This window comes from Aspergillus lentulus, assembly GCF_001445615.1.
Source record: "Aspergillus lentulus DNA, contig: Alt12, strain: IFM 54703, whole genome shotgun sequence".
NCBI classification, from domain to species: Eukaryota; Fungi; Ascomycota; class Eurotiomycetes; order Eurotiales; family Aspergillaceae; genus Aspergillus; species Aspergillus lentulus.
In genome coordinates, this window is record NW_028322115.1 from 947,748 (window position 1) to 966,806 (window position 19,059).

A 19,059-nucleotide genomic window follows, 5' to 3' on the forward strand; every position below is an offset into this window, starting at 1 on the left:
GGCAAGAAGTATTCTCTCAACATGTCAATTGCCTCTCCGTCAAAGAACAATGGCGCCTTTTCTCTCGAGCTTTCACCAACAGGTGCGAGGAGCCAAGAGCAATCCTCAGGCCCAAAATAAGAAGGCCAAGGCGAAGAGCAAGAAGGAAAAGAAGGGTCCCCGGGAGTTCAAGCAGAAAGATCTTAAGGATGTTGAGCAATTCGCGCTCTGCGATGCCATAAGGTAGATATTGTCTGGGCTGAGGCGCTTCACTCGCGTATCTCGCTAATCTCTGGCTATTTCACTGCAGATATCTCCGCGCCTTCGAAGTTGGTCGCGAACCGACTGTCTCCAAATACGAAATCCATATCCGTTTGAAAACAAAACGTGACGGGCCGGTCATCCGTAACATGCTCCGATTTCCTCACTCCGTCCAGACCGAATCGCGAATCTGTGTCGTGTGCCCTCCTGGAACAAGACATGAGAAGGAGGCCCGCGCCGCTGGAGCTGTTCTGGTAGGTGAACAGGACGTATTCGATGCGGTCAAGGCAGGCAAAATTGAATTCGATCGCCTTATATGTCACCCCGACAGTTTGGACGCCTTGAACAAAGCCGGGTTGGGCCGGATTCTTGGTCCCAGAGGCTTGATGCCAAGCGTCAAAACCGGTACTGTGGTCGAAGATGTAGCCGCTAGAGTTGAGATGCTCCGTGGTGGTACAGTATATAGAGAGCGTGATGCCGTTATTCGACTACCGATTGGGCAATTGGCCTTCTCCCCCGAACAATTGAGAGACAATTTGCGCGCGACGATCGAACAGGTCAAGAAGGACGCGGCCAGCCTCAACGATCGTATTGTGAAGGAGATCTACGAAGTTGTAAGTCGGGCTTTATGATTCGCGATTATGCAATCCGTACTAACCAGCACCAGGTTCTGAGCTCGACGAACGGCCCGGGCTTCAGTCTGAATGGAGAGTTCAAGTCCGACAATTCCCCTGACACCGCTTCTTTGACCGGCTTGTAACATATGTGATTTCTTTGGACCATTTTCTTGGGTGTATATTGTACAGATGACGTTATTATTTGGGAACAGCACGGTGCATAATGGTGTTTTCTGAGAACATATATTTCTAGAAGCTCAAGCCTGATCCTAAACGCCTCTGCTATGCAAAATGAAGCTCGCGCAACGCACAAGGGAGAAGCTTATATCTTCAGGTTCTTCAATGCAGTTACTGCACTGGTATCCTCGCCCATTAGTTTGTAGAGTCGCAACACGGCCATCGTTTTCGTATCCCGCCTCACTCTAGCATGACTGCCTTGCTCAAGTGCTGTCTTCAGGTCCACGAGCACCGTGGCCCTGATCTTTGCTAATCGGGGTCGTTGGTTAAGTAAAAATGGATGATCACTGCCAATCCGCGAAGCAAGTCGGGTGAGGTAGACGTATTTTTGTATGTGATTTTCCAGTCTTCGCAGAGACACCAGCGGCGCTGCAGATGAGCCGGTGGGCAGATCTTCTTCGTCACTTTCCTCACTCTCGCTGTCCAGCAGGTCCGAGACCGTCTCGAATCCGTTAGCCGATTCGCGTCGGTACTGGGCCGGTGCATCGCTAATCATCAAACGTTTCTCCAGGTCCTCAACACGCTCTGCGAAGTCTAACAGAGCCCGAGCGAGGTTCGCATGCCCTGTTAGTCGCCTCTTTTCATTCAAGAGCTTTTCCATGTCGCTTTGCCTCGCTTCTACCTTATCCCGTATAGCTTGAACCTCCCTCTGAAATGACAACAGCCCAACCCGAACCTGCTCGACCTTCTCTTCGCCCCCCTGCAATGCGCTGCCAAGAGATAAAAAATCGCCGTAGTTCTCATTGACCAGATCCAACAACTCCCGACTGAGCGCTTGGTCTAAATTCCGCAGTTCTTGTCGGAGGTCTTCGAGGCTCTGGTGCCGATTGGTCAAGGACGAGAGGTAGTCTGCGGGGTTAAAGTCGGGGGCGAGGAATGATGATCGAGTGAGAGGCTCAGGGAATGGCAGGTCGGAGGTATCATCGTCAAGATCTGAGGCCGACTCCTCGGAGTCGTCAAACTATAAGCATGAACTGTCAGTGTCTTGGGCGGGGGAGCCAATGGGGTTTATACACGGAGTGTTTGCATACACGAAACCTGTTCATTTGGATTGAGAGGAACCCTCGTGCAGATTAATGATGATTGAATATCAAACACAGATAAAAGAGTAATGACTGGAAGCATAGCCGGTTGGCTCATCAAGGCCTCAAGACATGTTGTTTGTGAGTTGGTAGTAGTAGGTAGTAGCAACAACGACCCGTCCGCATAACTGCCCCCCTCGGGTGGCTTGATCCGTCCGCTAGTAGATGGATAAGTGATACCACAAGGAATCGCTGTCATTGTCGCATGCCAACGCATTGTCTTACTACATTATTTTTTTTCGAAATCCGACTAATTGGAGCAAAGTGGCATCCGAAGGAGCTACCATTACCTGGAAATTTTCTCACACTGGAGTCTTCCGAGTCTCTCAGATACATGCCAACATGGCACTCTTTCTCATGGCCAATGCAGGTTTGATCGTCTCGCATGAACCTCGAGCGTAGATACGTGTCCTGCCTTATACATGCTGTGATTTGGCAGCTGCTCGACTCCCCATTACTGTTGGAGGATCAGCCGCAGCTGCGAATCAGCATGAGGGCGGGGTTTTTCTGGTGGCCGTATTCCCTCCCCGTCTTCCTGCATCACAGGTACGACGAATACATTTGGATAGAATCGTCCTTGACTGATGGGTTGATTTGACAACAAACCAGAAATCGAAACTTTCTTAATATTTTTTGTGGACCCTGTTTTGTTGATAATGGATTATAGGTCAGACAGGGTGTCATCCCACCATGATGGAGTCCGACTATCGTCCTCACTCTCCCGCCAGAGATGGTCACAGCTCACACCGTCTCACTCCTGTCCGGTGGTCGAGACTGTTGGTCCATCTCATCAAGCAAGCTCCTGCCGTTACGGCCTTGCTCTAGATAATTCCGCACGGGCATACCGCACCACTGCCTTACGTCAAATCAATGGGAGTCACAGACCTCTGTCCTGGATCAATCGCCAGGCCAGTCATTCTGGCAATCGGTCCTCGACGTTAGCGTCTCAGCCAGTACTGGTTCGGGCATATTCTGGAATCACAGATGACACTGGAGGAACATCCAATATGCCTTCACGGCGGTCATTTCCATTTTCAGTTCGGTCTGGAACGCCAAAGCGTGGCCCAAGCCTTCCCTCGGAAGAGGACTTTAGTATCGATGGCATTCTGCGAGCCATCGAGCCTGAAATTCGAAATACTTTGGACACGATTGGCGAAATATGCGGCCGTAGCAAACTCAGTTTGGCCAACGAGTATGGGAGTCATATTGCACCCTTGGGAGAGATTCGGGCTCCCCCTGGCGGTCTCTTGACTGTCGAGGAAGCCAGCTCGGGCCATGAAAGACAACCTGATGATGCTGTGATAATCTTTGACGATGACAGTAACAGTGTCATGGGCGTGCGGGATTACACCACTGTGCCTCAATATCGTTATTTAGAACAGACCGGACCATCTACAATCACGCCCTCTACAATGGTGTATCACTCATTCGTGCCGTTCTCCGTCGCAGAGGGCTTGTCTGTCCTCGCGCACCCTGCCGATCTTGATGAAGATACCTCAGACCCCGTTGCAGATTCATTGCCTGCGACTAGGGAATTCATGTCGAAGCCGAACTCAAACGGTCGGACATTGCTCGGGAAGCAGAACGAACGCATCACAGAGGACCAGCTTAAGAGTATCCTGACACCTGCGCTTGTGGCAGAGATCCTCCTCGAGGCACAAGCCAACGGACATTCATTGCACACCTTTCCTTCTGACTCTCGCCAAGGCCAGCTGTCCGCAGGGGATAACGGTGATACCACAGCAAGGGATCGTGGACAGTCAGATAAACCGTCTGTACTGACAGATGTGCAAGCGCTGTTCAACTGGCTTAGGAATGCTTCTCAAGACGGTCAACCTCAATCCGCTGAAAAGCTGCTGCGTGCCATGCTTGAGAGACAGAATGAACAGCATCCGTCAAGGAGCACAGGCTAGACATCAATGATTGATGGCATTGATTCTGTACGGTTATTCCCTTCTATAATGTTCAATCCATTAAATTGCTCAGCTTCTTTCTCTCAAATCTCCTGTGGCCTGATCTGTGGAAGTCAAAGAACCAGAAACTTTCCTTTCTGTGCCATCTATCCTAGCGCAGTCGTTGAGAGGTCCACTGAGCAATGTGAAAGTAATCGGATGATGGTCTCATTCAAGATAAGCTTCGAGACGATACAGACTTTGGCTGGTAATGCGCTTGATTGCGTCACAATAGTGGTATATAAAAGAAAACAAACGAGGCTAGTGATGAAGAGTGATGAAGAGTATTATTCATTTCAAGGCATTAGAGGATATCAACTCGCCGCGCTTTCCTCCTCAATGTGAGATATTAATGTCTTCGCAAATTCCTCAAATCGAGAGTATGACCAGCAGTCCCTGTACCGCTCAACAAGCGGCCTGTTGTCGACGGACTCCGGCTGTTGAGCCTGTGTAGCCCCATCTTCCTCATCGGAGTCACTATCAACAACCATCTTCCCTTCAACCAGTTCGCCGAACTTGACATCCACAGGCACAGTACCTAAAAATCTGATCCCCAGTTCCTCCGCCATGACCTTACCTCCACCACTGGAGAATAGATTGCTCACTTCCCCACAACAAGGACATGTGTAACCGGACATATTCTCAATCACACCCAGCGCGGGGATCTGCGTCTTCACGCAGAAATTGACCTCTTTGCGCACATCAGACGTCGCAACGGCCTGGGGAGTCGTCACAAGCACCGCACCCGCCAAACGCGGCCGGCCCGTAGACGCCACAGCCGGGTCCGTCGAAGCCAGCGTCAACAGCTGCTCCGCCAACGCTATATGCTCATCGCTCGTGCCGGGCGGGGTATCCACGAGCAGATAATCCGTGGGACCCCAGGAAACGTCCGATAGAAACTGGCGGATCATAGCGGTTTTCTTGGGCCCACGCCAGATCACCGCGTCTCCTCGATCACGTAGGAGGAAACCCAGAGACATGCACCGCAATGCGCCCCGCGGTGGTGCGCCATCTTGTGCTGTGTTTGCCGGCGGGTGTACCGATACGGGGAGCCAGCCGCGCGGGGTCTGTGTGATCTTTGCGTCTTCGAGTCCGACTAGGCGGGGGATGGATGGGCCTGTTAGATCGATGTCGAGGATACCGACGGATTTACCCTGAAGAGAGAGTGCGAGGGCGAGTTGTAAGGTGACGGAAGATTTGCCGACGCCACCTTTGCCGGAGAGGACCTTTACATATTCGCCGAGCGTCAGTGACAATTCCCGAAGAAGTCGTTCAAAGCAGAAGCAATTCAGATTCAGTCAAAACAGCCTGTATTGCCCCAGTATGGCTCATGGATACCTCTACTGCTCATCCCTCATAGGCGAGGAATCGTTATCGATAAGATGCGATGAGGGGTTTGTGCTGGACAGGAAGAAATGACATGGGAAAACGCTACTCACCAGCACAATGTTCTTGACTCCGTCGAGAGGCATTTCTCGCCGGCTATCTGACAATTTTGAAGGTGTGAGACTTCAATTTCTACTCGGAGACAGAGGAAAAGGTGATGGCGAAACGGCCGATTTCGCAGTTCACTTACTTTTTCTGCGTCATCCCGCCATGTGGGGAACACTGCTTATCAATCCGGAGATTCGTTTTAACCTATTTACCTCTTACGAGAGGTATGTCGTCTATAGATAAGATATCGTCGACTCGACTACAAGCTGCAATGGATAGGAAAAAGACATTAGTTCTAAAGTCCACGTGCGCAGGAACGTTCGTGATATGCGAGTCGTCCTTGACCAGAATTCCTATTTACTCGTCCATATCGGGATTACATAAATCGTGTCATTGGCTCAAATTCTGTCAGGAGATCACAATATGATTCCCTGCAAGAGAAGTGTCTCTTTTCTATGGGTTGAGGTGGACACCAGATCTATCAGGAGCCATAACTTCCACAACAGCAGCTTACTGCCACTTCTGGACGACCACACCACCTCGCTTGAACTCAGGTAGATCACCAAGGACAGCAGATTTGTCCGTAAGGTCCTTATTCGGGAACGTGGTCATCAACACCCAGGGACGGCTCTGGCTGGATGGGCTGGCGGCGGAAACGAACTGATAGACGTCCCCAATGGTATGCGAGGTATTGAATCGAGATGTTAGGCGAGTTCCATCACCAAGTCGGATTTGTAGGGTCACGATCGGCTGCGACTCATCCACGTCAGGCTTGACTGACTCTGCGCTTGGCTGGCTAGGTGCGGGAGCCTCAGAAGGGGCTTGGCTTCTGATGGCCGGAGTCGGGCTGCCGAGTCGTTGCCCTGTTCCGGAGAAAGGCTTGTATTTCGGCTTAGGCTTGACATATTTCTCCTCATGCTGCTTGATCTCGACATCGACTTCTTGACCTGGTTGTACATTCATGATCGATAGCGGGGCACGGCCCTGTCGGATGCCATCAAGAATTTCCGCATTTCGTGGGTCATCCGAACGGAAGAGATCGCCGTCATCGACAGAGAATCCATCCGCCCAAAAGTGAAGCGTTCTTTGTACTCGTTGGGGTCTTTGTAGTGTAGGCGCACTCGGGCTTTCTATGACCCGGCTGGGGGCGTCGTCCCCGCCAAGAGTGCGTGCAGTGCCGGTAAAGTGGGATCGTCTCGTTTGGGGTTCATCAGAAGACGGCAGCTGAGTTCTATACGTAGTCGTCAGATATTCTGTCAAACTTTGACCATAATCACGTAAGACAAAGACTCACTTTCTGGCCTTCTCGATGATCTTTCTCTTGAGGTCATCCGGGTTCTGCACAGCCAGACCTGACTTCTCACCACCAGCAAAGAAATCTTGATTCTCTGTGTCATCTTCATCGGACGAATCGCCGCCTCCAGATGCAAAATCACCGAGCGTTGCGAATCTCTTCTTAGAGGTCGGTTTGCGCGATGAAGAGGAAGACTGCTGCGGTGTAGCAGTTCCGGACTGGGAAGAGCTGCCGCCTAGTGACCGACCTGCTGATGCAGCTAAATCTGCTCCTCCAAGAGACCGACCACCAACTGTGTTTGCACCTTGCATGGCTTCGTCTTGTTCCGCGAAGAATTCTGTCACCGCTGCCTCGATATCCCACCCATTGGCTGCCAGGTACTCTTGCGCCTTTGAATATAGTTGTCAGCGAAACAGTTCCTCAGACATCACACGGGATCAGCGCGAAGGAATTACCTCTGCAGGACGCGTGCCTGTCATTGCACAGAACTGAGAAACCACCTCATCGTTCTCGGCGGGGTTACGCTCCATCTTGATAGGATATGAGTTGACAGCTCGGTTCAGTTATCGAGCGCTGAGTTTGGGATAAAGAAAGGTGTAGCCTCTGAAGAGCACCGGACTGAGATATTGAAAGCAGTGTGAGATGAATGTGTGACCGGGGAAAAAGGAATTAGTGAATGCCAAACTATCACTGGACTCCGATTTCAGTGAGGGACAAACACCGCGCTGATGAGGATACGTCACTGTTGCCTGATTGGTCATCCGGACGAAGAGTTCTCCCGGTGTACGCAGTAGATGTTGATGCCTCAGGTGCTTGATTACTTACAATCTGTGACTTGCACTACTCGAGCTATCGAATTTGGATCTTAGATATTAGCATAATTTGCGACTTCTGTACCTACTGCATGTATATTTGTCCCCTATACCTCTGGTAGCATCGTCTCTACTCGAAATATGGTCGGTTCATGAAGCTCCGCCTATTGGCAGGGAACACTACTATTGTTATTACCTGTACTATCAACAAAAACAAGAGGCTGTTGGCCGTCAGCAAAGTACCCTAATCTTACAAAACTGCATCTAGTGCAAATATGTTAGATATTAAATAAGTCCCTATTATCGGGATTTAATTTGAGCTAGAAATATGGGAAGAGGAAGTCCTCCGTCGCTGGCTTTTGACCGACATTAATATTGCGTAACCCGGTACTATTCTCGCTTACATAACGATTTGGCTTCAGGTGCAGGCGATGCAGCTTCCTTGATCATCTAGCTGCGACAACTACACCATCTCGCCCATCCGGTTTTTCATGCAAGGTACAAAGAGATATTGATCGGGTACTGGAGAATCAAGCTGTGCCAGGTATATCCTCGATAGTCGCCCGATTTCTACCGTCTACGAGCTCCTGTTGCTTCGATTCCCTTCAACCGGCGTTCTTCTCCCCGCAGCATGGCCGACGAGCACTCCCACTCAAGGGTCGAGCTTTACGACTCGGGTCTGACGGTTCCCTCAGACTCGGAAATCTACTCTGCCAATCATGAAGCTTCATCGCCTATGTCGGCATCTAGTTCGCCCTTGATTCTGTACAAGCCTCCGTCGATCTGGGGCATCTTGCGGGGGGCGGCGATCAATTTGATCCTCCCTTTTGTCAACGGGTTGATGCTGGGATTTGGAGAATTGTTTGCACATGAGGCTGCTTTTCGCCTTGGCTGGTCTAACACAAAGGTACATTCCATGAAATCGCTTTGAGGGGTACAGTATCTGTCTCCCTACGATTATCCGCCAATGCACATTGATTCATCTCCAACGGAACTGGACTGATCATTGTCTCGTCTAGATTTTCCCTACTTATCGACGGTCAAGGCCCATGGGACCGGGCATGGAGATTCGCGACCTTCCATCGAGGCGCCAGCCTAGAGCCGGAAGTCTGCAAGATACTACATCATTGGAGTGATTGCGCGCCTTCAGGCACCAAATATAGATTTCTCTCTGCGCAAATTCTTGATATCCAATGTTCGTGGTCCATTAGTCGATTGTTCATTTTTCTGTCTTCAGCATGGGCTGCGTATATGTGTACATAGATTCCTAAAGGCACCAGCAGTAGGTCAGATTGGACGGCGTCGGGCGAAGCAATTCGACTTCTGCATATCGAAGACACGGTCCATCTTTTGCTGTGCGTTGCGGGTGTGGAATTATTCATCCAAATTAAACGATATTCTACACGGACGATAATCCTCTTCCTCTCTTGTTGCCCAGGTAGTATTCGGACGTATATTGATATCAGGGTCAGGAACAAACTCCGGCCGCCCGGCAGAAAACAAGTCTTGGCGCGAAAAAGTCCAATCTCCGCGAGTCGGCAGCGGATATAGCCGTTGTTTTTTCACTCTAAAACGCCGTCGCTCGTGAACCACTAGGTATCTCCTGCGGCCAAATATCACAATGCTGGCAGGGGCTGGTTTGAAGGGGCGTGGTGGGATTCCCACCATTGCTCGACAACATTTGACTGCTTTCCCTCGCTCCAGCCGATCGGTTTGTCCCCCGATATCCTCTTCTCCGCCGGCAAGCAAGTAGACGTATGGCTGACTTGACCCGGTATACTGCAGATTTCTTCGTTTAGACCGCAGAGCTCAAGATTCCCTGTACGCTATGGAGGGCCGACCCAGACACTTTCCGGGAAAATATCATGGAAGCCCGCTGCCTCCATACCCGGAGTCATCTCCGCAAGATTCAAATCGACATCTTCCGCAACCGATGCCACTGCGAGCGAGCACTTGTCGGACGCTCCTACCGATATGGGTGTAGCTGACCTTTCTGATCTGTCTGCCGCTGACCTCAGCTCGATCCCCGAGCACATCGGATACCTCAAAGACCTAGGGCTCGACTACGGCTGGGGCCCGTCCTCAATCATTCAATTTTTCGTTGAACATATCCACATGTGGGGAGGCTTGCCCTGGTGGGCAAGTATCGTGGGAACCGGTCTTCTCCTCCGATTAGCACTTCTGTATCCTACGCTGGGCGCCGTGGACACCTCGACCAAAATGCTGAATATCAAGCCCATCACGGAACCTCTGCGTCAGCAGATGATTATGCGCGGAAAGGATGGCAACCAAGTAGAAATGTTGAAATTACGAGCTGAAATCCAGAAGCTTCACCAGGAGCAAGGCATCGTGGCATGGAAGTCCTTCATTCCCATGCTTCAGATTCCCTTTGGTTTCGGTTGCTACAGAGTCGTCAAGGGTATGGCAGCCTTGCCAGTGCCCGGGCTGGCCCTGGAATCCGTTGCTTGGCTGAAGGATCTTACCGTTGCCGACCCATACTTCATACTCCCCGCTGCGTCCTCTTTGTTCATGTACCTGAGCATCCGGGTAAGTCGACGTTCATCCTTTGGGCTACTGGCTTGGTTACTGACTGTGAATGTCTTCATCCTTGTGTAGAAAGGAGGCGAAAATGGCGTGAACCAGCTCCAAGGCACAACGTTAGGCAGGCTCCTCATGTTTGGGTTGCCTGCCCTCTCCTTTGTCTTCATGGCTTTCTTCCCCAGCGCCCTTCAGCTCTATTTCGTGACGACTGGTCTATTTGGTCTGGGCCAAGCCTACCTTCTCGGCTCCGATACCTTCAGAAAATCGATGAACATCGCCATCCCTGTAAGGCAGCCTAAAAACGGTCAGTCCCCGGGTCATGATGCTTCGCAGCAGAGCAAGTCGATCCGCACGCTTCGTGAGCATCTGGAGGCCGAAAGAGCCAAGATGATTCAGGAAGAGCACAAGTCTCCTGATAGTATGGAGATTAGTTTTATTGATCGCGCCTTGAACAACCTGAAGGAAGCCAAAGAGAACATCAAGCGTGAAACGACGGAGAAATTGGACGCCGTTCGTGGTCAGGCCCCCGTGAAGAACGCGGATGGGACTATCGCTGAGCCTCCTCGACTTGGCGAGAAGGATCTCAAGTTGGCAGCCGACTACGAGAGGAGAAGGAAGGAGGAAGAGGATTGGAAGCGGGAGGAGAGGAATCATGCTCGCCGCGAGGCTCACCTGAAGGCCTTGGAGCTCGAAAGAGAAAAGGCACGCTCAGCGTTTAAGGTCAAGCAAAGGTGAGCATCGGGGTAATTCTTCTCTCTTGGTTTTGCTGTATCAGCTGTGACGGTCCATCTGCAACTTGTACAATATGAGGCGCTTAATCTTCTTGTATTTTCTCCTACGGTAAAGGATCTTTTCCTTGGAATACAGTATCTCTTCATTCGTTATCCTAAAGAGGCTGCTTTGACAGCAAGTCTGCGTTGCAGTCGACAACAGTGACGAGAGCTTCGGATTCAACATCCAGCAACGGGCAGCCATCCTCCATTCTGAAATCACACGAGATATCACAAAGGCCAATGCCAATATGCTCACCTGAGACAGGCTGGAAAAGCTCGTCAAAATGTGCAAGAGCAGAACGACTCAATCAAGAAACAGTGGCTGTTCCCTAGAAGACAAGATCAACGACCACGCCTATTCAAGGTTTTCATCTCCAACGGGCTTGGGCTCATGCTCATGCTCATGCTCTTCCGACGAGGTCTCAGTCTGTGCGAGTTCCGAAGCAGCCTCAACCCGAGCAAGTCTTTTCTATGTATTGTCAATGAACGCCTTTTGCAAAGCTGTGGTGCCAGATCCCTACCTCGATGATGAACTTGATCTGTGGGTAGAAGACCTGGTAATCGTGTTCGGCGCTCATCTCATAGGGAGTTAGCCCTGGATCCTGTCAGATTCTCGATAATCGTGGCTGTATACGTACCGGGATCAGAACGTCTTTGAAGCTGTCCAGAGTGAGGAGATCACCCAGCTCTTGGTAATATCTCACCATTCCGTCTCGGAAGGACTTGAGGCGTTTGGTACCTTCATCAAAGGTCATGGGGTTTTGCATGGTGCGCTTTTCAAGCGTGTCTTGAGTTGCGTACAGATGAAAAGCTGACACGATAGTGAAGGTCTAGACGATCTCGAGTCAATGTCTGCTAATGGGAAAGTGAAGCAAGGCGAATGGGATGTTACAGAGCCAATGGTCACGGGTAACTCACTTCGTGCAGCAGAGTGAAGTCCTCGGAGCAGTGTGGCCATCCATCAATGATGAAGGTAGTCGCTCCAAACTCCATGTGTCTCTGGATGTCCATTTTCAGCAGACGAAACAGCAATTCGGCCGGCACAGATCCCTCTGTCTCAATGGCCTGGACAACCGCCAGCCAAGCGATGTACGGTCCTGTCTCCCCCAGACGCTCGATCGTTTGATCGGGACAAATGTGAATGAATCCAAGCTCGGCGGCCACGTTTGCTGCGGCAGTGCTCTTTCCCGCAGCTGGGGGGCCTATGAAGATACAATTAAATTAGTCGACCTGACTCGGAAGGGATTTCTCTTGAGCCTACGCTTTGGTATGGAAACTTACCGAACAGAAGAATGAGCCTTGCACTCTTGACGTCCACGTTGTCACTCGGAGCGGCGTCGCTTGGGACCTCGACCGGGATGAGAATGCCTCCTCGGCGGTACGTTTCTTCATCGTACGTCCAAGTGTCTCCATTCTTCGAGTTAAGCTCTGGCAGAGGACGTTCCACGCGCTGGACATGGGTTCTTTTGGTCCACGAAGTGCCATTCTCTTCACTCTGGCTCTGGGTTGGTTCCTCTATCTCATGGATTTCCTCAATCTTGTCAGACATTTTGGATAGAGTGCAACAGGCAAATACAGCACGACAAAGAAGAAGACAAAGAAAAAGGATGATTCCAAGTCAAAGGCCTCTTTGCATGTATTGAGCGTGCAAGAATCCAAAGAGACAAGTACGGCATCCAGGAGGAGGAAATGAAGATGAATGAACAGTGCAGGCTTGGACGTCTGATTCTCTCATTTTCACCATGAAAGAAAAACCTTCACTACCATTGGGAACCGGCAAATCAGGCGAGACGATTTCGCTGAGTCGTTGTATGCCCATATCGCATCGTCAGGCAACGAGCGTGACCGTTACGCCGAGCCCAAAGGCTATTCTCCCACAACAAACGATGTGTTCTGATAGCATCGGAGAGAAAGACTACTACCCTTCTCCCTGAGCAGTCATCACTACAGCATAGCAGCGTGCAAATCCTTATCCTAAGCAATCAGTCCTGTGAGCATCATCACGACTTCGGCTTAAGCCATCATACCAAAGCAGACTCACACATATTTCTTCAAGGTAAGTGAGCAAGACACCATTCATCCAGCCTCAGCTCTGTAAGAGAGAGAGAGACTGACCAAACAAGCACAGACACAATGAATAAAACATCCACCGAGCTAATCGCTCTCAAATCCCCCATGACCAAACACGCCAGCCTGGTCTTCTTCCTCCACACAGCCGCCAAGATCATCATTCTCCTCGCTATCGTGGATGTACTCAGAGTGCTCATCCGTCAGGTGCAGGTCTACCTCGATCAGCACGCTCGCGAGCACAACGAGATCCACGGCCCGCAGAGAGTTCGTCTTGTCCGTCGCCGTCGCAGCTTCGACGATGATATTCTTGGATTTCCTTTCTAGATCTGGGCTGGCAGTGGCTCGTTGCGTCGTGCTAGGTAAGTCGACTATGTCTTGGGTAGAGGAGGCCTTTAGCTGATTGTGTTGAGGATAGGTTGATCGACTGACACTACTGGATTGTGGTCTTTCGGGGAGGATGGTTTCGTGATGTAAGGAGATGTTGCAGGTGCAGATGGGTATCAACCGTTTAGGGAGCTTGGAGGACAATGTCGCTATCAGGTTAGAGATAAATGCAAGCATATGCACGGTCGAGTAAGAATAATTCAATCGCCTGTAGTGTACTTGTCTTTCGGGACGAGCCAGTCCTTTAACAAGCGGGACAGTAGCCCTATGCACGCTTACATGATTAATGATGAACACCATGCCGTCCGATGGATCATTACAATATATTAGAGTATGTCTATATACAACCGAAGTGCTTTGATCATGTCATCATTGTCAAAAAGTAAGAGAGATTGAGAAAGGCGTACTATCGGAAGATTCGTCTTCCTCCAGCACTTCCCGCATTCCAAGTGACTGATCCCCTCACTCCCAAGTTGCCCATACTCAACCCCGAGAAACCGACACCGCCGCCCTCGCCATCACGCTTGTACCGTCGTAATGCCTCGCGAAGATGAGAAGGGAGGAGCTGGCCCCGGTGAGGATTAGGCGGCGGTTTGAATTCTCTTTTCGGTCGTGCTGGGGGGTGTTGCTGTTCTTGCTGCTGCTGCGGAAGACCAGATAGAGATGGCGTGGACGGTTGCGAAGCCTGCTGTTGCGGCATCGGAGATGACGATGAAGGAGGGATTGGGGTTGAGCGATTGCTGTCCGAGTGCTCCCTCTTGACCGACGGCTGCGGTGGGCTCTGTCCCTGACCCCCCGTCGCCGGCGTAGCGGATGCCGCTGCCTTCGCCGCTGCTTCAGCTGCCCTGGCCTCAGCCTCGGCCTCTTCGGCGTCAAAGGCAGCGCGCGCAGCCTGATCATGCGCAATAGCCCACTCAGCCTGAACGGTCCTTGCCTTCTCGATGATCTCGCCCGCAAAGACCTTGGTAAAGCCGTTGATGGTTGTCACAACACTGGCGGGAACAGATTGGGACAGCGCGTGGTTGACAATTCGCCGCAGAGTCTCCTTGCGCAGCTTGGCCCGTTTGAACAAATCGTATCGCTCCGACTGAATAGGATTGAACGCATCCACCAGTAAACTTTGTTGTAGAAATCCAACGTCAGCCTTCCGAAGCACAGAGTGTCAGTAACAGGACAAAAAACATACGCAAGATTCTTTTTCTCGGCCTCCGTATCCGTCACCCCTTCCTCACCCCTCAGCAGTTCACCCTCATCATCAAAATCCTCATCCTCGTCGCCATCGTCCCCGGCCGCATCTCCCCTCGCCGGCCCACCAGCCCGAACCGACATTCCATCCGCATCCACAGACCCCAGTCGCGCCTCCCCACGCAAACTCGCCGCATCCTCCCGCTGCTCTCGCTCCCGCTCCTTCTCGGCTTTACTCTTGCGCCCGCGTTTCCCCTTCTTGGCTGCCCCCAGGAACACCCCGTCCGCGCTCGTGCCGCCCAGACTACCTGTGAAACTGCCCGTCACGCTGCCCGCATCGCTAGTGGCACTGAATGTGCGCTGGTCATTGTCTATACTGGCGGGAAAGGACGTCTGGCGGAGGGGGTGCATGCGTGGTCGTTTCGGGTTGGAGCCGAGAGGTTGAGAGGCGGAGGAGGAGATGGAGGGCCGTTTGAGGGGATTTGTCGGCGTTGGGTGAGGTGGCGGTGATGACATTGTGTGGTGTGATATAGAGAAAAAGCAGACAAAAGAGTCAAGTATATGAGCCCCTGTAGGCGCTTTTGGATGCTTGGTTGATGCTCGCCTTGACGGAGATTGCTCGTTGGTTTGATATCAGTCGGCCGTCTGGCTGACCGTGCTGTTCCTGCTTCTTCCACAGACTTGACCGCGGTAGAATACAAGGAGAGTAAGCGAATGCCTATAATTGCTGTAGTTAATTATTAGAAATTCGCGGTCAAGCTTTGGCGCAGCGAGTCGATGAAAGTTGAACGTGAAGGTATGCGGCAGCTGCGATGTGATCCCCAGCAGAAAGAAACTCCGGACCGATCTGGCAGGTCTGCCGATCCGTAATCGATGCCAGTTGGCGCTGGCCATCAACCGGATCAACACATGTTACGAAGATTCCTACTTTTTTTGAACTCGGATACATATTCTAGATAGAATATCTTTCGCATACAAATGAAAGAAAGTATGTATACGAATTATAATCAGATGTTCATTGCAAAAGCTCGGGTAGCTCAATGCAAAATCATAAGAGTAAGGGACAGTACAGGGAGTCAATGAGCTTTGTACACGAAACGAACGCTCATGTTCTCGACGAATTATCTGCAAGCTCAAATGAGGTGAGCAAAGGCTGTTCAGCGAATAATGGACAGAAGCAAAAAAAAAAATATGTAGAATGCAACTATTTCCGATCTCAAAAGAATGTCCGACCAAATTCCGCAAGGAAAGATTTCTCAACGTGCTATGGCTTGGTCTTCAAAATTTCTCCTCTCCCAGCCGAGGGGCCCCCCCTTTCCAGTCCAGGCGTTCATAATAGCGGAAGACAAGCTCATAGCCGTCGAGGTCGTGGACAATCCGGTCCACCCGGCGATATCCCTCCACCTGCTCCATTTTGGCGGTGCGACGAGCGGCCAGGTACTTGGCTTCCTTCCACTCGTCTTCGACCTGGCTCAGCGCTGGCTTGGCCTCGAAGAGAGTCACGCTGAAGCGGCCAGGCTTGAAGATGTCGACCACTTGCTTGATGATTCCAGCGGTAGTCTGGCCGTTCTGCGAGTGCGGCACGTTGGTCTCAAAGGACGCATACGAGCAATGCGGCTCTGGAGTGACGTGCACCGTGAAGTAGTGGGTTCCAGTCCTTCCCTCAGGAGGCGGAATCACGCCGTTGGCGGAGAAGCCGCATGGTGTGAACAGGTAGGCATCGATGCGCGAATCGGGATACTTCTCCTTAGGATAGACGTCGGAAAGTCCACAGGCTTCAGAAACCACGGTTCCGAGCGCGTGGCCCTCGGTAGTCAATTCCGGAGGCAGAACTCGGCTTCCTTCGGAGTCCAGGTCACTGATATCGGAGGAAGTGTTGCTGAACACATCGACATGGTCACTCTTCTCCGCATCGAAGTTGCGATAACGGGTCTCCGCAACTGCGGTGGCATGCTCGAGGTAGAACTGCTTGGCGTTCTCCTCATCCAGATCGGTCATCAAGACTTCCAAAGTCTCATCCTCAGTATCAGTCTGCAGAGCAGCGCCCTGAGGTATGCTGAGGACCTTGGTCTCCGTTTCCGTAAACTCAGTCTTCGCTCCCGGGCTCGTTGGCGGAGTGAGCATGGTATGAGGTTCGGTCAGGTACAAGTACCAATGCTCGCCGTTCATCTTGCCAATCATATAGGCGCTGCCGTTGAGGAAGAGTCTATCCATAGTCCGGACTTCATCTCTCCAGCTGCGGTGAGGGCCGCGCTGGCGGTCGGGGAACAGGAAGTTCTTTCGGCTGTAGAACACGCGGTAGGGCGCGGCGGCGACGGAGATTCCGCGAGAAGGAGCGGTAGATTTGGGAAAGCCACCGAACAGAGCAGCAATCTCGAGAATGCGTGGCAGACCGGACAGAAGAGTGGTGGTACCACAGGTCTTCAGGATGAGTTTGTGAGGCCAGACGAACATGCTGGACTCGGAGAGCAGGTAGGCGTCCACATCCTCGGACGAGACAATAGAAAGGACCTGGCAATTGACGAGATCCAGCATGTCCTTCCAGATCTCCTCGGGCACAGCCTTCAGACCGGCAGGTTGCGCCGGACCTAATTCCTGAGCGGAAGGCGCGAACCACACCTCCAAGAGTTTCTCTGGACCTATGGACTGTCAGCCTCTGCCCAATGCTGCTTTCAGACACGTCACCGGCGTAGACATACCTTCAAAAGCATTGGTAGAATCAAGATCCTGCGTCGCCTGGTAATTGATCGTCAAGGACGGAGTTCCGGCAAAGGAAGACGGCGAAGCCGTGTAGTTCTTGGGGATGCCGATGTAGACCATTTCCGCTGATTGACGTAATGAATTGTGTGACGTATGCTGGTGCGAGACCGATTATTGAAACGAGGAGCAGCGCAGTGGTGTATATGTAGTTGACCGTAGACACAGAAGCCTAGGAAGCACTATCTGCTGCCCAGACGAACAGGGGGGGCTATGTCCGCCTGAGAGAGAAGGCCCTTTATCGCGATAAAGAGAATGGCACACAGGCCAGATGGACGAAATTCAACACAAGCCCGAAGGGAATGCTAGGGAGGGCGAAAGGACAGGGAGAGGAGGAAAAAGCCTCTTGAAAAAGGAATTGTGACTATATGCCGAGCACCCTCGTACTGGAAGATACCGATACCGGTCAAAGTATCGGGTCTAGCAGACGAGAGTATCTGCTTTTTTGGAAAGAAACGAGAAGATAATTGGAAACGTGGAAGGAAATGACTCTGGACGTGAGTCGTGTTATCGAGGCCTGGAGGAACAATTGAGTCAGTACAGTCGACTGTGTGCCTGACGAGGGGTCATGGCCACGACGCGATCGGTAGCGCCCAGCGCATGAAAATGGGGGAGAAGGAGAAAGGCTTACTTTGCTGGCTTAGACAAGAATCGCAGCAAGTCCTTTGGGTTCATGGAAGGCAAAGTCAAATCGAGCTCAAAACAGCACGACGTAGCGCGAGGCCACAGCTCTGGACATCTGCAAGAGCAAAGATAGACTGCAAGGTCCGAGAGCGGTCGCCTTTTTATGACGGAAAATTAGAGAACGGCAAAGACAGAGAAGTAACAGCAATAAGACAAGTTTCTCACAATGTCAGGGATATAGAATTGATGAAATTGTTCTCGTCGGGCAGAGTAGGCAGCCGTTGGAGGTTGACGGAGGTTATTATTTATAGAGGACTGTGGGCAGAGCGAAAAAGAGCGGGAGAACGAGAAGGAAGAAAAAAAAGTTGGTTCGTGGGGCGCAACTGACGCTAAGGCTAAGTACTGCGAAGATTGGGCTGGAAGGAAGCAGACTCCAGCCGTCAATCAAGGAAGCCTGAAACGTTAGATTGTTCCTTTGCGACTCAAAGCGCGGATCTCTTGAAGATACTGCAATTGGTAAATTGGAACTCTGCAGAGGGTACCCCCAGAATTCGTAGCTGGTCCTTTTGTAACTCGACGCCGGATTTTTCCTCCGTCCGAATTGGGCAGCCAGAGTGAATGCCTGAGGCACCCCACAGACTGTCGCGCGACACAAGGATTCTATGCTGATTCTGGTAGGCGGTGAGAGCCAATTGACGTGATGACGTCGCCAGTCTCAGTCTGATCAACATATACCAGAGCTACCTCTCTTACTAGAGCTTTGAATGGATGATTCCTTAGGTTTTTGAAGGATCATAAATAATAGACAGAGCTCTAAACAATTACATTGCGCTCTGAATAATTTTCCTATTCTCAATTTCATAAGATCAAGCGAGGAATAACCGCAGATGTTTCCCACTTCGTACGCCACGAAAACGCCAAAGTCCCAATGAAATCCTTCCCGCCGCCAAGATGCAAGGCACAGCTGCAATTTTAATGACTCAAAAGAAAACAGATGGATGAGAGAGGAAAAGCAGAGACACATAAATGAAGCCAAAGTCGGCGGCCGGAAAATGCC

General features: G+C 51.3%; 9 protein-coding genes across 9 annotated transcripts; 3 read left to right on the forward strand and 6 right to left on the reverse strand.

Moving 5' to 3' along the window:
* Positions 1 to 49: 49 nt before the first annotated feature.
* Positions 50 to 1,000, forward strand: ALT_6268 (mitochondrial 54S ribosomal protein uL1m; the record flags this gene model as incomplete). The annotated part of the gene is made up of 3 exons (XM_033560383.2): positions 50 to 222; positions 290 to 854; positions 908 to 1,000. 3 exons carry the CDS (start codon positions 50 to 52, stop codon positions 998 to 1,000), a joined length of 831 nt encoding a protein of 276 aa, XP_033416274.1.
* A 179-nt stretch (positions 1,001 to 1,179) lies between these two features.
* On the reverse strand, positions 1,180 to 2,140 carry ALT_6269 (COG2 family protein; the record flags this gene model as incomplete). The annotated part of the gene is made up of 2 exons (XM_033560382.2): positions 1,180 to 2,055; positions 2,126 to 2,140. The coding sequence occupies 2 exons, from the start codon at positions 2,138 to 2,140 to the stop codon at positions 1,180 to 1,182; spliced, it is 891 nt and encodes a 296-aa protein (XP_033416273.2).
* A 1,043-nt stretch (positions 2,141 to 3,183) lies between these two features.
* ALT_6270 (uncharacterized protein) lies at positions 3,184 to 4,089 on the forward strand (the record flags this gene model as incomplete). Its single annotated transcript, XM_033560381.1, has 1 exon — positions 3,184 to 4,089. One exon carries the CDS (start codon positions 3,184 to 3,186, stop codon positions 4,087 to 4,089), a length of 906 nt encoding a protein of 301 aa, XP_033416272.1.
* A 353-nt stretch (positions 4,090 to 4,442) lies between these two features.
* Positions 4,443 to 5,600, reverse strand: ALT_6271 (Mrp/NBP35 family ATP-binding protein; the record flags this gene model as incomplete). Its single annotated transcript, XM_033560380.2, has 2 exons — positions 4,443 to 5,354; positions 5,568 to 5,600. The coding sequence occupies 2 exons, from the start codon at positions 5,598 to 5,600 to the stop codon at positions 4,443 to 4,445; spliced, it is 945 nt and encodes a 314-aa protein (XP_033416271.2).
* Positions 5,601 to 6,072: 472 nt separating this feature from the next.
* Positions 6,073 to 7,386, reverse strand: ALT_6272 (protein phosphatase regulator SHP1; the record flags this gene model as incomplete). Its single annotated transcript, XM_033560379.1, has 3 exons — positions 6,073 to 6,793; positions 6,857 to 7,245; positions 7,312 to 7,386. 3 exons carry the CDS (start codon positions 7,384 to 7,386, stop codon positions 6,073 to 6,075), a joined length of 1,185 nt encoding a protein of 394 aa, XP_033416270.1.
* A 913-nt stretch (positions 7,387 to 8,299) lies between these two features.
* Positions 8,300 to 11,242, forward strand: ALT_6273 (membrane insertase OXA1; the record flags this gene model as incomplete). Its single annotated transcript, XM_089600047.1, has 5 exons — positions 8,300 to 8,575; positions 9,265 to 9,423; positions 9,475 to 10,215; positions 10,285 to 10,940; positions 11,143 to 11,242. The coding sequence occupies 5 exons, from the start codon at positions 8,300 to 8,302 to the stop codon at positions 11,240 to 11,242; spliced, it is 1,932 nt and encodes a 643-aa protein (XP_089455509.1).
* A 95-nt stretch (positions 11,243 to 11,337) lies between these two features.
* On the reverse strand, positions 11,338 to 12,531 carry ALT_6274 (adenylate kinase family protein; the record flags this gene model as incomplete). The annotated part of the gene is made up of 5 exons (XM_033560377.2): positions 11,338 to 11,451; positions 11,504 to 11,560; positions 11,621 to 11,812; positions 11,901 to 12,184; positions 12,264 to 12,531. 5 exons carry the CDS (start codon positions 12,529 to 12,531, stop codon positions 11,338 to 11,340), a joined length of 915 nt encoding a protein of 304 aa, XP_033416268.2.
* Positions 12,532 to 13,136: 605 nt separating this feature from the next.
* Positions 13,137 to 15,137, reverse strand: ALT_6275 (transcription initiation factor TFIID subunit 11 family protein; the record flags this gene model as incomplete). Its single annotated transcript, XM_033560376.2, has 3 exons — positions 13,137 to 13,585; positions 13,920 to 14,554; positions 14,623 to 15,137. 3 exons carry the CDS (start codon positions 15,135 to 15,137, stop codon positions 13,137 to 13,139), a joined length of 1,599 nt encoding a protein of 532 aa, XP_033416267.2.
* Positions 15,138 to 15,899: 762 nt separating this feature from the next.
* ALT_6276 (adenosylmethionine decarboxylase SPE2) lies at positions 15,900 to 17,441 on the reverse strand (the record flags this gene model as incomplete). The annotated part of the gene is made up of 2 exons (XM_033560375.2): positions 15,900 to 17,260; positions 17,321 to 17,441. 2 exons carry the CDS (start codon positions 17,439 to 17,441, stop codon positions 15,900 to 15,902), a joined length of 1,482 nt encoding a protein of 493 aa, XP_033416266.2.
* Between the last annotated feature and the right edge of the window lie 1,618 nt (positions 17,442 to 19,059).